The following is a 16,951-nucleotide window of genomic DNA, read 5'->3' on the forward strand; positions in this document are numbered from 1 at the left end:
AATCGGATTGAAACCCTCGCAGCATCTACTGACCATTCAAGCTTCTACGCCCACCAGTGGGGAATGAGAAAAGAGCAGGAAACTGCTTTGTAACTGTTAGATTTGGGGAGATAGGGCCTGATCCAAAGACTCTCATGTCAATGGGAGTCTTTTAATTGATTTCAGTGGGCTTTGGATCAGACCTATGTCATGGCGATGGGACTGTATAAGAACCTAGATAGATAGTGAAGTAGTGAGGTCAACAGCTCTCACATCTGATCTTGGCTCTTTGGCAGCTATGTAGGGGAGTTATTGATAGTTTTGTTTATTTGGCAGTATGTTTATTTTAAGTTTGTATGCCCGTAGACACATTCTGTTACTGAATTTAAACCATTTGGTTATTTTTTTAAAAAGGCATTTCAGTTCACTTTCAATAGCCACTGCACACCAGGCCTGGGTTACTTATAGTGCTATCTGTCATGTCAAGTGTTTGCCTTCAAAAGGTGGAGACCATTTTGAGCTGCATTCTCATCTCATATGTGTGGCAAACACTGGCTTATTTCTTTAGGACTCCACTACTGTGCATATACCCCACATACTCCCCCATGAATGAGGGTACATGCATTGTTTCTTAAATCTGTGGCAGGAAGAGGGCTGGGGATGTTCTGAGGCAGACACTCTCCAGGGAAACAAAGAAAGAGTAGATTTCAGGACAACACTGTTTCCCTGCTCCTAATAAATGTCCTTGTTCAAGAAAGTGACTCCTTCTGTGATTATATGCCATTGCCACATGACACGGCTGCAGAGACCTGGGCTGCACACTGCAGATCTACCTAGGGCCTGGGCTGCAGAAACTTTTCCTCTCTGCCCCCAGGATGGCAGTGGAGCGTCTCTACGCTTGCTATTCCAGCCACAGCTGTAGGACCAGCTTCCATACATCCCTCTCCATTCGGAGGGATGGCCCAAGAATCCATGTGACAACTGATCCCCTCACCCTGATCCAAAATGCTGACTGTGCAGCCATGGGCAAGGACTCCTTCTGGAGCTGGCCTCTGCAAGGCACAGGGGAAGTGCACTTGCCCCATGGGCTCACCAGAGCCTGCCCCTCTGTATTGTGGCATAAGTGAGGTTCTGCCACAGACAAGGTCTCCTGGGCTCCCATACTCTGGGCTGTGCTGAGGAAGGAGTTGCTCCAAAATGTGCGAGCACACTGGCAATCCGTTACATAGACACACACATCAACGCCCACCACATGTCTGAGCTTAGAATCTGCTCTTTTGCTTTGAACATTGCTGTTTCTCATGTGTCCTGAGGCCTATTACTATTTTAGTTCTAAATGTCCAGGGCCCTGTGCGGAGTGAGTTGGAGGTCTCAGTTCAATGCTTAGGAAACCAGTGTTCATATGGCAAATCAAGGGCACTACAGCTGGCAGCTTCACCTGAGTTTCAGAATTAACTTCCCTGGAAAATGTGGAGGGTTTTTCTCCATGAAAAGTCATACATTTAAGATGGTTTAAATCATGACTTTCCAGATGATATATTATCTGGTTAGTTACTGCTCTCCCAAATCCCCTCTCGAAGAAAATGTCCCAGACACTGGTATTCTCCAGATCTCTATGCACAGTTTCCCCCCGCAATGAATTTACCAAGACTTGCAAAGTGGGTAAACACGTGAACAAATATCATGTTCAGGACATCTGCTGACCACTTGTGGGAGTCAGGAAAGACACTCTCCACCCCTCTTGCAATTGGCCAGGTGCATTATGGCAGTTTCTTGTCTTCCTCTGAAACCCGAAATAGGTAATGGGGCCTGCTCCCATGAAAGTCAATGGGTATTTTGCCATTATTTTTAATGAGGCTGATCAGATATGATCATTTCTATGTTTCTAATAACTGGGGCTGATTTTCCTTTCACGCTGGTTTTAAGCCAGTGCATATCTATTGGTGTCAATGGAGTGATTCATGATTTATGGAAAAAAAATCAGATCCATTCTTTTCATAATGTAGCAAAACATGAGTCTCTCTCATCCAGGTTATCCATATATGCCCAGTTCCTTGCAGATAACACCTGTCGGTGGCTAAACTAACTGCAAACAGAGCTGATTTCCCCTTGACACTCACATGCACTCTTGTGCAGAATGCTCCTTAAGTCACAGTGCCAGGACAGCTGCCAGCTGAAATTGCCCTGGGCCTAGGGTGACCAGATGAAATGGACAAAATATCCAGACGCATGGGGGGAGCAAAAAAAAAGAAAAAGAAAAAAGGCAGCTGGAGCAGCCAAAGCCGCAATATTGGGACAAATGGCGTCCCGACCTTGCATCAGTCGGGACGCGAGACAAAGAACTAAAAATCAGGACAGTCCTGACGTCCGGTCAACCTACCCGGGCCACCGATGGCCGATTTGGTTACAGCTGCTGTATAGTGACAGCAGAGAGCTACATCACTTCAGACTCCACCCTGCAACTGTTTGTCTCTGGGGCCTCTGTATGTCCCCCGGACCGTGAGCAACGAATGTGCCATATACTGTATGTGCTGACTCCATTTTGCTTGTGTCGTACGTGTACTTGTGTAAACTGCAGATGTTTGTTTTGTCTTTCAGTCATGAGGCTGTAAGATCAATGTTCCACACACAGATGAGGTGGGTTGGTGTTGTAAGCATAATCCTTCCCCTTTGACCTTCCCCTCTGACCCTGTGTTAACTAAAAGCCATAAGTGACAATGATGAGGCTTGAAGTTGCCTCGGTTTGTGAATAGTTTCACTCTCCCCACTGTCGGAATGTAAATGTTTTTTCACCCCCATGTGTAAAGCCCCACTAAACCCGAAGCCTCCCTTTGTAACCTCTGCATTTTGTAGTAGATTAAAATAAAAGCTGACATTATTCAGTATGCTTAGACCTGCCACTTGTTAATGCCCTCTCTGTCTCCTCATTCCTTCCTTCCCCTGCCCTCCTTCTGTATTTGCCTTCTGCACTCTTCACTCCTGTTCTCTCAACTACAGCAAGGGCATGAAAGTCCAACAAGGCCTCGCTAACCTTGCCCAGCCCCAAATAATTGCAATAAAACCTGGTTTATTATGAGATGAGAAGTGATTGCATTACTGACAAACTAAATACTCTGTGTTTCTTTGTAACAAAGAGTTCCCTCTGGATGCACTGATTACAGTGGCAACACACTGAGATTTAGATGTCATCCATTTTTACCTTTACAGTTGTTCTTGTTATGCCTTTTTATGATGCCACTGTTAGCTGTTCAAAATATTTTTCTGTGTGGTGTTATAAAAGGATTTTTAAAGGTGTATTTTGTTTTTTAAATTCTCTGGTTACCTCATTGCACTTGATATATTGCAATCTGTTTAGTTTAAAGGGACACTGTTGTCTTAACCAGGGCTTTGGAGCTGTGCTCCGGCTCCGCTCCAGCTCCAGGCAAAAACCTGCAGCTCCACTGCTCTGGAGCTGCTCCGCGGGCTCTGCTCCAAAGCCTTGGTCTTAACATATAGGATCCAGAATCTCAACATATGTAAACCAGCATAGCTCCATTGGCTTCAATAGGATCTGCATGCAAAACAAGCAGGCAATGCATTGTCATAAATTAGAACTGAAATATTTTAAAATGATTTTCACCATTAATGTTGTTTGTGTCCTCAATGTATTTCCATGAAAATAGACTAGTGAGTTTCATGTTTGTTTACAGACATTATATCTGGTCAACTTCACTTTCTGGCTGTTTTGTGTCAGCACACTGGGGCAATGCTCCAGGTATAAACACTGCAAGTTCATTGGAATTTTGGCGGAAGAAGGGAAGGTCATGGGAGCAGTTTTGTTGATCTTAAAGTCTTGTAAAAACCTTGTTTTGAGCCCTTATCAAGCAGACAGTGTCCCTGTAACTGTACAGTTCCAAACAATTCCTTGTATTTCTTTTTTCCCCCAAAATGTTGCCAGTTCCTTCTATGGTACGGCTGGCTGGTTAAAAATATCTAAACCTCTACTGTGCTTGGGCTACCAAAGCACCATCAGAGTTCAAAAGCTTGATTTTGTTTCTCTACGTTTATGAAAGGCCCTAGATAAGGCCCCACTAAGTCTGAAAAGGGATGTGCATATATGTAAACCTTCACCATGGATACTGTACCTGATGCATTTTTCTCCTTAGACTCACAGCTGGTTGCATCTTACTCTATGTATATGTAGTACTTTCTCGTGACATAACTAATAGCTGTCCTTTTTGACGGCATGTTCAGTGGTGAGTCTAGTCTGAAGGAGCCTGCTGATATAATCTAATGCCAACAGGTGGTCAGGGCCAGCTTCACAGGATGAGTAACTTAGGTAGCAGCCCTAGAATTTTATGGCTGAGAGATTCAAGATGGCAATCCCTGCATAGTTATGGTCAAACATAGTTATCCTCTGCAAATCTTCGTCCTCTTAGAAAAATGCAGTAATGAAAATCACTGAAGTAGATTTGCTCCATCCCTTGAAAATTCTCCAGGTATGCTTTTGGCTGTATTTGCCTTAGGTGCCACTGTTTAAATGAAAGCGAAGAGTTCTCATATGACCTACCCTGTTCTACTGAAGTCAGTGGGAATTTTGCTATTGACTTCAATAGGAGCAGGCTCAAATCTTTACTAAAAGAGGATAATTGTTTGAATTGTTTCAGTTCCCACGGCCCCACCTTCCTCCCGCTCAGGTTTGGTGTGCTGCTCCATTTAGCTCTGCCGTTTACAAACTAATTTAATTACGGCTGCTCTCAAGGCAGTGAACACTCCCGATAGTGCTTTATCCTGCTCTGGCAGCTGGGGGTTCTCTGGACATGATTTGCTGAAGAATAGACTTCATTCACTACAGATCCCCAGGCCTCGTAGAGAGGTACGCAGCCCTTGATGGGTCATGCAACTAACCAGCTGAGTCAGAGCAGGATTGGGAGCATGGCGATAGATTAAAACAGGGTAAAATGTACTGTAGATCCGGTCACTGGACTAGCTCCATCTTGCTGATATGTAAGCATGCTTAGCTATGCACAAATACATTTTGCTTGCTAACTGGGGCTCTGTTCCCAAAAATGTAGTGATCTAGTGCTAAGGATGGCCAGAGTTGCTAATAGGTGGATGGGGAGAAGGGTCAAAAAGGGTAGAATAAAGGAGATATATATATATATAAACAACCTAGTACTTTTAACCATCTCCAAGGGCCTTATTTACAGTCACTTGGTGGAGCTTTCCCCACCTTAGATAGTAACCCCACAGCTGGGCTAAATTCTCCTCTCACTCACACCAAAGCAGCCTGTTAACTTCAGTGGGGTTTGTACCAGTGTAAAGCAGAGGAGAATTTGGCCTGCTCCAGTGAAACAAACTATGGTGGACTTTTGAGTATCCCGGGTCTTTTAAACACATGGTAGGGGATGAAATGATGATGCAAAGTACTGGCTCTTTAAGGGGGTGGTCTGGCATCGTCCCACAGCTTTCACCACAGTACTGTAGTAGCAATTGGTATTTTCTGAATGGTCAGTGAAGACAATAGTAACACGCTGGCAGTTAGAGACATGGGACAGTTTTGTTAGGAAACCTGAAGCCCATGCGGGATTGGCCTCACTGTACATTTGAAGCATGGCCATCTTCACTGAAGGGTTTGCCAAATCTTTGAGTAGAGATGGGTGAAGCGACGTGGAGAAGTCACTTTCAGATTCCTGATCCAGGGCTTTGGAAAAAACAAAGAGTCTCCCACCTTTCAGGGATCCACCCCAAGTTTTACACTGAGTCCAGTTTGGCCAGGGTGGGGTGGGGTGGGGAGGCAGTTTAGTCAATGCTTTGTGAATATTCACATGGGGCAGACAGGATCAGAAAGGCTAGTTTCAGTGGTAGCCGTGTACTATCAAGCGTCAGTGCCTTCATCTGAGGAGATTCCCCAGTAAACTGGGACACATCAATGGCCCGGAACCAAAGACCCACATCCAGCTCTCCTTAAACATAATAAAAGTTTGTATCTTAGATTCAGCCCCTAACTATATAAGCAGATCCAGATCTGAAGATCACAGTTCATTTACTACTTTCAAGTGAACTTCTGGTTGGGACAGAGGGAGGGGCAAGAGGCGGCGAAGGGTTTGGACGAGGCGTTTTGTAGTGGGCGTTAGAATAGCTGAAGTGCTGCACAGCTGTGTATTTTCTTCAGCATTTGAAGGGTTCAAGTGGTTCTTTAAGACAACAGTTTGCCTACCGGAGGCCGGATCTTTAGTGGAAATTGTCCCTTTCAGTTTTACAAACAGTGTCCTGGACTTGAGATGTCACTGTCTAATTCCACATCTCTTCTTGTCTGACACCAGAATCGAGCTGCGTGCGCTGGGCAAAGTCTCACCGGGGGAAGAGCTGACTGTCTCCTATGTTGATTTCCTCAACGTCAGCGAAGAGCGGAGGCAGCAGCTCCAGAAGCAGTACTATTTTCGCTGCACGTGTGAGCACTGCCAGAAAGGGATCAAAGATGATCTGATGCTGGCTGTAAAAGAAGGTGAAAACAAGGTACTTCACTGACTTTGTTAGCTGCTCTCAGTCATGGGGCGATGCTTTTTCTTTACTATTTGTATTGCAGCAGACAAGAGGGGCTACCGCCCAGGCAATAGGAGACAGGGTAGGCCAGAGCTAGCCCAAGCAGGTTAAAAGGAAGTTTCCCTGGTTACAAACACGGGGTCTAGGTCAGCGTTTCGGCTGCCAGGGGCTTTTCTTGGGTAGTGACTGGGGGAAGGGGCAAAGCAGCAGTCCCTCCTCTGGGGCTGCCAGGAGGGGATGGGCCCTGGCCTCCCCTGGAGCCACAAGCATTGGAGGAGCAGACAGCCAGTGTGAGTTCCCCACCTTCCCGGGGGAGGTGGGACTCAGGCTTCTGGCTTCAGCGCTGGGGTGGCGGATGGCAGGGTCCGGCTCCGCAGAAGTGGGCTCCTGCCACTTGCTCTGACTGTGGGGCTTTGAGCTCCAGGCTTTGGCTGCACTGCGGCGGGCTCCATCCCCCGGCTGCAAGACTCTATCCCCAAGCTTATCACCCCCCTCATCGCCCCTGCTGCCTCCCTACTCACCTCCTCATCCAAGGCTTAATTTGTGCCCCAGCTTGCCAGGACTGAGTAAGTCTGCTGTGAAAAGTGATATTTGAATATTTGTCAATATCACTTTCACTGCCTCCCTGCTAGAACAAGTCTGCTGCTGTGAAAAGTGATATTAACAAACGTACAAATATCACTTTTCACAGAAGCAGACTTACTAGCTAGTAAGTCTAAAAAAATGCAACCAAAATAAGCAAAAGAAACAATAATTAAAAAAAAGAACAAGAACATGTAAAGCCCCTATATTTGTGTTTCTATTCTGTTTAGGTCCAGTAAAGAATAGAGACAACTTACATTATTTTTATTATTGAGTCTGCAAAAAACCCCTACATTGAATCATAGAATATTAGGGTTGGAAGAGACCTCAGGAGGTCATCTAGTCCAATCCCCTGCTCAAAGCAGGACCAACCCCAACTAAATCATCCCAGCCAGGGCTCTGTCAAACTGGGCTTTAAAAACCTCTAAGGATGGAGATTCCACCACCTCCCTAGATAACCCATTCCAGTGCTTCACCACCCTCCTTGTGAAATAGTGTTTCCTAATATCCAACCTAGACCTCCCCCACTGCAACTTGAGACCATTGCTTCTTATTCTGAATGTAAATAAATAAGTTGCTATGATTTGGACATGTATATGTGCATATTTATTTGTTTTTCATAAAGTTAATTAAGTATTTTAGGAAAAATTGTCTGAGTGACCACCAGCAAGAGTTGGTGGCCGCACTCTGAGGCCACCAAAAAAATTGTTGTGAGAACCTCTGGATAGGTCTTTGTGGGTGACTGCATTGGGTCAATTCTCTGTGGGGAGTTCACACGACAGGCTATTTATCTTTTGTGCAGAAGCATAGTGACTTGTATTTGTTTATTATTCAGCTTCACACGAGTTCTTGGAAGAATGGATTATGATAGCATGGCAAGTTTGTGGGGTGTCTTGTAGGTATTAAGCTGTTTTCCTTGACAGGCTGTTTTACTTTGAGACGGTGCTGATAGCTCCTGATTACATGTAAGTGGGAATTTTTTCCCTTGATTGCTGTTCTCTTTCTGAGCTAGCTTTATTCACACAATGATCAGCTCCTCTCTAAATCAAATCACAGCTGAACTACGTTAAGGACCTAGTCCTGCAACTTTGCACTCATGCAAGTAGTATCCCTGGAATCAGTAAAAGCTTGATCCTGGAATGTGAGTCTTGCACTCGATTTTGGTAGGACTACTCCCACAAGTAAAGGTTTACAGGATCAGGCCCTAATTGAAGTCAAGGGGACTACTTGTACAAACAGGATCTACTCACATGAGTAAGGGCTGGATGCAGCCCGTAACTCCTACTAACTTCTGGGAGACCACTGCAAATTAAACTGTTGTTTAGTTTCTATTATTTGCTATAGTAATTCATCGTGTACTAGTAAGTTACCTCTCTTTATTCTGTATCTGTGGCCACTTGTACCACACTTATCACCATGGCTTCGGACCACTTCCAGCAATGTCTTCAGAAATATAAGATCTTTCTACAGCACCTGCTGTTAAACCTTTAGGCTACATCGACACAAGGAGTGAGGGGATGCGATTCCCCTGCTCATGTACATATACTCTTGTTAGTTCTGATCCAGGTAGCACGTGTATAAATAGCATTGTAGTCATGGAAACATTGACACAGGAGTGGAGGCGCAGTTTAGCTGTACTGAATACCTACCCACTGGTTTTCAGGTGGGCTCATACTCAGCCTGGCCTCTGCGGCTGCTCATAGTGTAGACAGAGCCTTAGTGAGCAGCGAGGGCTTGTGTGTCTCTGTGTGTGTGTATGAGTGGGGATCTGCTGTACACACAGTCAGTGTGTGTCACTTTCAGGGTGAATATTTTCCATATCTTTTAGTGCCCTCATGGAAAAATCTCCCTGTATCTATGCAAGGCCTGGGATTTTACGTATTAAAAATACACTCCATACATAGGTAATAAATCTTGGTATTGACCTTAACAGGAGACAGTTCCTGCTTGCTGCCCAGCTTGTCTACATTCTCCGAATTCAGGCTCAGTCCCCGGTTAGTAGCAGCCCTCACAGCTGCATGGAAAATGCCCTCTGAATGTATGCTGGAATGACAGTTTACATACTTGACAGCCGTTCCGTTCTCTGATCCTTCACCCCTTCAGATTAGTGGCAAAGCTTCCATTGATTTCAGTGGGACCGGGATTAGGCTCTTAGTGAAGGCAGGAAACAGCTTTCATTTGACAATTCATGTAGGCAAATGGGATAACCCCTCTTCCCCCCCGCCCCACATGCATGTGCTGCTACTGTTTAAGTGACATTTCAAGTGCCCATTATAGGACAGTGCCCTTACTCAGACAAAACAACTTGCATTGACATCAAAATTCTTTTTGAACAAAGTCTGCAGGACAGGATAGGACCCCAATAGGTCTACACAGCAGCTGGGAGGTGTGATTCCCAACTGGGCTAGAAAGGACATACGCTAGCTCTGCTTGAATTAGCATGCTAAAAATAGCCATGTGGGTTGTTGAGGCACAGGTAGTGGCATGAGCTGGCTGGCTGAGTCCAAGCCTGCCTGGGCCCCCTGACCACACTCCGGTGGCTAGCCCGTGTCACAATGTCCATACTGTTATTTTTAGTGTGAGTTTGAGCAGAGCTAGCATGTGCCTGTCTACCTGGGCTGGGAGGCATGCTCTCACCTGCAGGGTAGACCTATCCCAAAAGCACTATTCAGGCTTAAACCCTGGTTAAAATATTAAAACCTGGTTACCTTCAGTAGTTTCAGTCTTTTAAGCTATAACTCTGTATATAGGCTCCGAGTAAAAGACCATTCTTGTTCCTTGTATTGTAAACTTTCAGGGCCCTTTCTAGCCTGGCTGTCATTAGGATCACAGGTGGCTTTCTTCACAAATTTAGCAAAATCTAACACAAAGATTCCCCAAGCCTCCCGCAGTCCAGATGTTAAAAGCAAACAACAGGACAAACCTAGAGCACTGAATCCAAACCCCTTCCTCTTTCAGGAGGGATCAAAATCTATTCCTCAGGTCCAAACCCAGGATTACTGCTTTGGTTCTTGGTCGTATAACAGTGTTGTCAATTTTATCGTGAATTTCACAATAAAGGGTGGTTGGGTTTTTTTGAAGCCCCACCTCAGGGCACCATGTGATTATAAAACAACTTCAGCTTTCCTTAGAAACAAAAAAAAAGTAGATTTCTAGCCCTTGTGATTGTGGGGAAAACTGTAGCATTTAATTTCAGAAAGGAGGACTACACAAAAATGAGGAAGTAAGTGAAACAGAAATTAAAATGTACAGTGCAAAAAATAAAATCCCTGCAAGGTGCATGGAAACTTTTTAAAGACACCATAATAGAGGCTCAACTTAAATGTATACCCCAAATTAAAAAACATAGTAAGAGAACCAAAAAAGTGCCACCGTGGCTAAACAACAAAGTAAAAGAAGCAGTGAGAGGCAAAAAGGCATCCTTTAAAAAGTGGAAGTTAAATCCTAGTGAGGAAAATAGAAAGGAGCATAAACTCTGGGAAATGAAGTGTAAAAATATAATTAGGAAGGGCAAAAAAGAATTTGAAGAACAGCTAGCTAAAGACTCAAAAAGTAATAGCAATTTTTTTTAAAGTACATCAGACGCAGGAAGCCTGCTAAACAACCAGTGGGGCCAGTGGATGAACGAGATGCTAAAGGAGCACTCAAGGACGATAAGGCCATTGAGGAGAAACTAAATGAATTCTTTATATCGGTCTTCATGGCTGAGGATGTGAGGGAGATTCCCAAACCTGAGCCATTCTTTTTAGGTGACAGATCTGAGGAACTGTCCCAGATTGAGGTGTCATTAGAAGAGGTTTTGGAACAAATTGATAAACTAAACAGTAATAAGTCACCAGGACCAGATGGTATTCACCCAAGAGTTCTGAAGGAACTCAAATGTGAAATTGCAGAACTACTAACTGTAGTCTGTAACCTATCATTTAAATCAGCTTCTGTACCAAATGACTGGAGGATAGCTAATGTGACGCCAATTTTTAAAACGAGCTCCAGAGGTGATCCCAGCAATTACAGGCCAGTAAGCCTGACTTCAGTACCAGGCAAACTGGCTGAAACTATCATCAAGTACAAAATTGTCAGACACATGGATGAACATAGTTTGTTGGGGAAGAGTCAACATGGTTTTTGTAAAGGGAAATCATGCCTCACCAATCTACTAGAATTCTTTGAGGGGGTCAACAAGCATGTGGACAAGGGGAATCCATTGGATATAGTGTACTTAGATTTTCAGAAAGCCTTTGACAAGGTCCGTCTTTGACAAGGCTCTTAAGCAGAGTAAGCTGTCATGGGGTAAGAGGGAAGGTCCTCTCATGGACTGGTAACTGGTTAAAAGATAGGAAACAAAGGGTAGGAATAAATGGTCAGTTTTCAGAATGTAGAGAGGTAAATAGTCATGTCCCCCAGGGGGCCTGTACTGGGCCCAGTCCTATTCAACATATTCATAAATGATCTGGGAAAAGGGGTAAACAGTGAGGTGGCAAAATTTTCAGATGATACAAAACTACTCAAGATAGTTAAGTCCCAGGCAGACTGCGAAGACTACAAAAGGATCTCTCAAAACTGGGTGCCTGGGCAAAAAAATGGCAGATGAAATTCAATGTTGATAAATGCAAAATAATGCACACTGGAAAACATAATCCCAACTATACGTATAAAATGATGGAGTCTAAATTAGCTGTTTTACCACTCAAAAAAGAGATCTTTGAGTCATTGTGGATAGTTTCTCTGAAAACATCCACTCTATGTGCAACAGCAGTAAAAAAAGCTAACAGAATATTGGGAATCTTTAATAAAGGGATAAATAATAAGACAGAAAATATTACATTGCCTCCATATAAATCCATGGTACACCGACATCTTGAATAATGTGTGCAGATGTAGTCTCCCCATCTCAAAAAAGATATGTTGGAATTGGAAAAGGTTCAGAAAAGGGCAACAAAAATGATTAGGGGTATGGAACAGCTTCCATATGAGAAGAAATTAATAAGACTAGCACTTTTCAGCTTGGAAAAGAGACGACTAAGGAGCGATATGATAGAGGTCTATAAAATCATGACTGGTGTGGAGAAAGTAAATAAGGAAGTGTTATGAGAAGGAGTAAATAACACAAGAACTAGGGGTCACCAAATGAAATTAATAGGCAGCAGGTTTAAAACAAACAAAAGGAAGTATTTCTTCACACAACGCACAGTCAACCTGTGGAACTCTTTGCCAGAGGATGTTGTGAAGGCCAAGACTATAACAGGTTTCAAAAAAGAGCTAGATAAGTTAATGGAGGATAGGTCCATCAATGGCTATTAGCCAGGACAGGCGTGAATGGTGTCCCGAGCCTCTGTCTGCCAGAAGCTGGGAATGAACAACAGGGAATGGATCACTTGATGATTCCCTGTTCTGTTCATCCCCTCTAGGGCACCTGGCATTGGTCACTGTCGGAAGACAGGATACTGGGCTAGATGCACCTTTGGTCTGACCAGTATGGCCATTCTTATGTTCTTATTTCAAAGAAGTGGGAACCCCAGAAACTCAAAAACCAGAAGGCAAAGAAAAAGAATCCAACATTAATTAGTTTTTAAATCTCATGACAATCTCAATATTTTGGGGGCCTGACTTGTGGTTTTGGAATGCTTGCAGCTGTCATTCCAGCATGGAGAGCTGGAAGGGGCCAGCTTTTAAGGCCAGGTGGGAAGTCATGTTTTGGCCCAAATGCTGACATTTTTTCAAGTATGTAAATGAAATAAAGGGTTAAATTCCTCCCTGGTAGAACTCTGTGGAAGTCTCAGTCGATGGCCCCAATCCTGCCATACGCTGTGCACATAGAATCATAGAATATCAGGGTTGGAAGGGACCCCAGAAGGTCATCTAGTCCAACCCCACATGCAGTACCTGGTGGCTCTGTGGAACCCCACTGAGGGCGGCCTCTTCTCTGTCTCCCATGCTCAGTCTCTTCCATTCCCCCGTGAGGTTTGCAAGAGTCTCCCAATTGCCAGTCACTAACTTCTGACATTTTGCAGGAACAAACAAACCAAACCAAGCCACCCAAACCACTCAGGTCCCTTCCTGTCCCCCTACCCTGCTACACCCTCGTCCCAGCGAGAGCACAATCGGGTCATATCTATTCAGTAGCAGCACTGAGTGACACTGTAGATTAGTACAGGTAGGGGCTGATCCTGCTCCCATTGAAATCAGTGGAAGTTTTACTATTGAGTTCAATGGTAGCAAGCTTCAGGACCTCAGTGTGGCAGCTGGTTCTATTCCGGGGAGCATGGGTGTAACTTCAGAAGTGAATTCGTTTCAATAGCTTTCCAATGCTGTCCCCAGCCCTCCCAAGATGTAGTGAAGGAAGTTCTCCAGTTCTCCAAGGACACCCTGGAGAAGATCAGCAAGGCCCGATCCGAGGGGGTCTACCACGAAGTAAGTCACGGTGTCTTTGGTCTCTCGTTGCTGTGGAACTTCAGGGGCAGGAAGCAGGCAGCTGATCTCACCAAGCCACTGGGCAGACTCAGACAGCCTTTGTGTTGTCATATTAATGAAACAGTCCTGCAGACAGGGGCACTAGTTGCACACTCAAGCTGACGGGTCAGTTTGCTTATGTCAGTGTTTATGGGGCAGACAACGAATGAATACACTGAAATTAATTCACCAGTGTTCACTTCCTTCCTCCCTGGCTCATTCATTCTCCTCTGCCCGTCTTGGCCTCCTCCACCTCTCTATCCACAGCCTGGCAGTGGGTGATCCTTCCACCGGGGCTGCCTATCTCGCTGGAGTGCTCTTTTTCTCTCTCCATGGCAATAAAATAGGGATGGGACCAAGTCACAAGGGTTCTGGGGTGGATCCAAACTCCCCCAGAGTCCAAGGGAATCAGATCCAGTCCTTCTCCTCAGATCCATCTCACAGAGGATGAGTCTGAACCTCCAGGGATGACACTGGATCCACCCTTCACCAGCATGTGAGAGGTTCAGAGCTGGTGTCAATCTGGTCCCATCTCTCTGCTGATGCCCTTTAGTGAGGTGGGGAAGTTAGTGTGATGGCAGCCATCTTTGCCAACACACTAGGGATCTCCAGAACTAAAAGCATGAACTAAGAGCCAAGACTCCCTAGGTGAGGCTGCAATAATCTCATGTCCTTTGCAGATGGGGACAAAGGGGAAACCTGTGACTCACTCACCAGTGGGTTACATTTGCACCCTTCACTCTTACTTTCCTCGCTTGTTTATGACTGACTCTCTCTATTTGGCGAGCAGCTATTGAGCAAATAGGATAAACGTGAAACATACAAGATACAGCGCTCTGTCGTGGCGGATGTGCAATTCTAGGGCAGGTGGTGCTGTGACATTCTCTTGAACTCATTTGCCTTTCATGGGTGCCTAGGTTGTGAAGCTCTGTCGTGAGTGTCTGAAGAAACAAGAGCCTGTGCTGGGAGACACTAACATCTACCTGCTCAGGATCCTGAGCATCGCTTCGGAAGTGCTCTCCTACCTCCAGATGTTCGAGGAAGCAGCAGGCTATGCGAAGAGGATGGTTGATGGTTACATGTATGTGATCAAGTCACCCATTTTCATGGTGGCTCTTTTTGACTCAATAATTTAATTAAGACATTTCTACAAAGAATCTGGACCTGACTCTGCTCTCACTTTACAGTGATGTAAAACAGGAGTAAGTCCACTAAGGTCAGTGGAGCAACACTGGTGTAAAACCTATATAACTGAGCTCAGAATCAGGCCCTGCTTTTATCACCAAAGAGAGAGAGAGAGAGTTTTGCTCACTTTGTGAATGGAAAGCTCCAAAACAGGATCATTTTTCAATTTGTCTACATATAACTTCAGAGGGCAACTGGACAGGTTTAATTAACCCATCTCTTTTGTCTGAGAAGCTGCCCAGAGCTGCTTAGATGGTGTCAGAGAAAGTAGACATGGAGAAAACCTATCATTATGTAAAGAACACACTGTGCTCCTGTAATGTGATCTCTGACTGGTAAAGAGATGCTACTGTGATAAGAAAACTGCTGGTGGATTGCACAGATGTCCCCAAATGCAAATTTTTGTCTTGCCCTTTTACTTTACACTTCAGGTCACATCTAGGCCTTGCTCCTGCTAGTAACTGTTCCTTGCAGTTTATTCCTGAGTGTCACAGTCAGTGTTTAAGGCCAGAAGGGACCACTAGATCATCCAGTGTGACCTCCTGTATGGCACAGACCACCAACACCCACCCAGGACTCGCACACTAAACCCAACAGCTGAAGTCAGACCAAAGTAAATGAAACCCATGGAAGACTAGAGTATTATGTGCGACAGGCAGAGAACAGGAGGGACTGAGGTGCACCCATGCCCAAGGCCCCCACAATGGCAGGGAAATAATTAAATGAGATACACTCAGATAATCCTGGCAAGTCACCTGCATCCCCAGCTGCAGAGGAAGGCACAACATCCCCAAGGTCCCTGCCAATCCAACCTGGGAGAAAATTCCTTCCTGACCACACACATGGTGATCAGTTAGACTCTGTGCGTGACGGCAAGAACCAGTCAGCCAAGCACTTGAGAGAGCAAATGCTTGATTCTACCCCAGAGCCCTGGCCCAACTCGCCCAGTGTCCCCTGTGGCATCCCTGAAGCTTCAGAGGAAGAAGATAAAAAAAAACCCTCCCAGAATACACTGGGGGAGGAGGAGGAGGAGAATCCCTTCCTGACCCCCTGCAGCTGGCTTGGCCCAGTCCCATTTTAAAGGAGTCAAGTGACGGGGGTAGGGGACAGGCATTTAGGAAATAATATATATTCAACTTTGTTTTGGCTGTTGACATTTTCCATTGTGAAATAGTCTCTTGCTTTGCTGGGGCATCTCCACCTGGAAGCTGCTTGCCTTCCTTCCAACAGTTGGCCATCAAGAGGTGATTGGCCAGAAACACCCAGTTGGTCTAGAAAGAGCCTCAAACCGTCTAGAATTTCCTTCCATCTTAGCAGCCCAGCAGCATCTTATCCAGGCGCTTCCCCCATGTTGTGATAATTTTAATGTGATCTCCTTTTGGACAGCCCAATCATACATGATGGAAATTGCTGTCTCCTTTGCACACTCTGTAGCTACTTCTTTACTGAGTAAACCAAGTTTCTACTGCAAAGCCAGGAAAGCTATGGATTGGGTTTTATTCTGTTCAGGCTAAGGCGCTCCAATTTCTGTTTTTCCTCCCTCATGCTAAGTGTAGCTCAAATGATAAAGTGAGCACAGATTCTTAGAAATCACAGGTTTTAAAATCATAGACATTAGAAGTGGAAAAGGCCTATTGCATCACCTAATTCATCCTCCCTTCAAAGAAGAATTGTTCCCAGGAGTGTGTTGTTTGCCATTTTGTCCAGTTTCATTTTAATGCCTTTCACCACTGTTGTTTGATGAGAGGCAGCGTGGTCCAGGGGAAGGGTCATAAGCCTGGAAGTAGAACCTGCATTCAAGTCCTGTCTCTGCCGCTGATCTGCTAGGTGACATGGGGAAAGTCATTTCACCTTGCTGTGAGTCAGAGTCCCCATCTGTAAAATGGGGACAATGATACTTTCCTTCCTTTGCAAAGTGCTTTGTGATCCACAAATGAAAAATGTTACATAAGAGCTAAGCGTTAGGTTTAAACGTAATTTCAAGCAATTGCTCACTGTGCTGGAACTGCAATGTTAGGGGCATAGCGTCGGATCCTGATTGCAGTTATATCGATGGAATGTGGTGTTACAAACCTTCGGAGCCTGTATCAGACCCTGTCAGCATGTTGTTCCTGCCCAGCCAGGTTCTGCCACACCGTGTAGTAGCTCCCACTTCCAGCGGTTCGACTGATTTCAGTGGGGCTACTCATGGATTGAGGTACCGCTCAGTGTGAGTAAGCGTGACAGAATC

At 45.0% G+C, this 16,951-nt stretch overlaps 1 protein-coding gene across 2 annotated transcripts in view; it reads left to right on the forward strand.

Moving 5' to 3' along the window:
• The window catches only part of SMYD1 (SET and MYND domain containing 1), a 50,374-nt gene that overhangs the window by 28,002 nt on the left and 5,421 nt on the right, over window positions 1–16,951 (forward strand). Inside the window, exons 5-8 of one of the 2 annotated variants that reach the window (XM_084626883.1) lie at window positions 2,578–2,616; window positions 6,285–6,477; window positions 13,405–13,497; window positions 14,454–14,617. In XM_084626883.1, the coding sequence (XP_084483009.1) occupies window positions 2,578–2,616; window positions 6,285–6,477; window positions 13,405–13,497; window positions 14,454–14,617 (489 nt within the window). The remainder of the gene's footprint in view (window positions 1–2,577; window positions 2,617–6,284; window positions 6,478–13,404; window positions 13,498–14,453; window positions 14,618–16,951) is intronic. The other variant, XM_084626884.1, reaches the window with a different exon arrangement.

The sequence above is a fragment of the Lepidochelys olivacea genome, assembly GCF_965140295.1.
Source record: "Lepidochelys olivacea isolate rLepOli2 genome assembly, chromosome: 4".
Classification (NCBI taxonomy): Eukaryota; Metazoa; Chordata; order Testudines; family Cheloniidae; genus Lepidochelys; species Lepidochelys olivacea.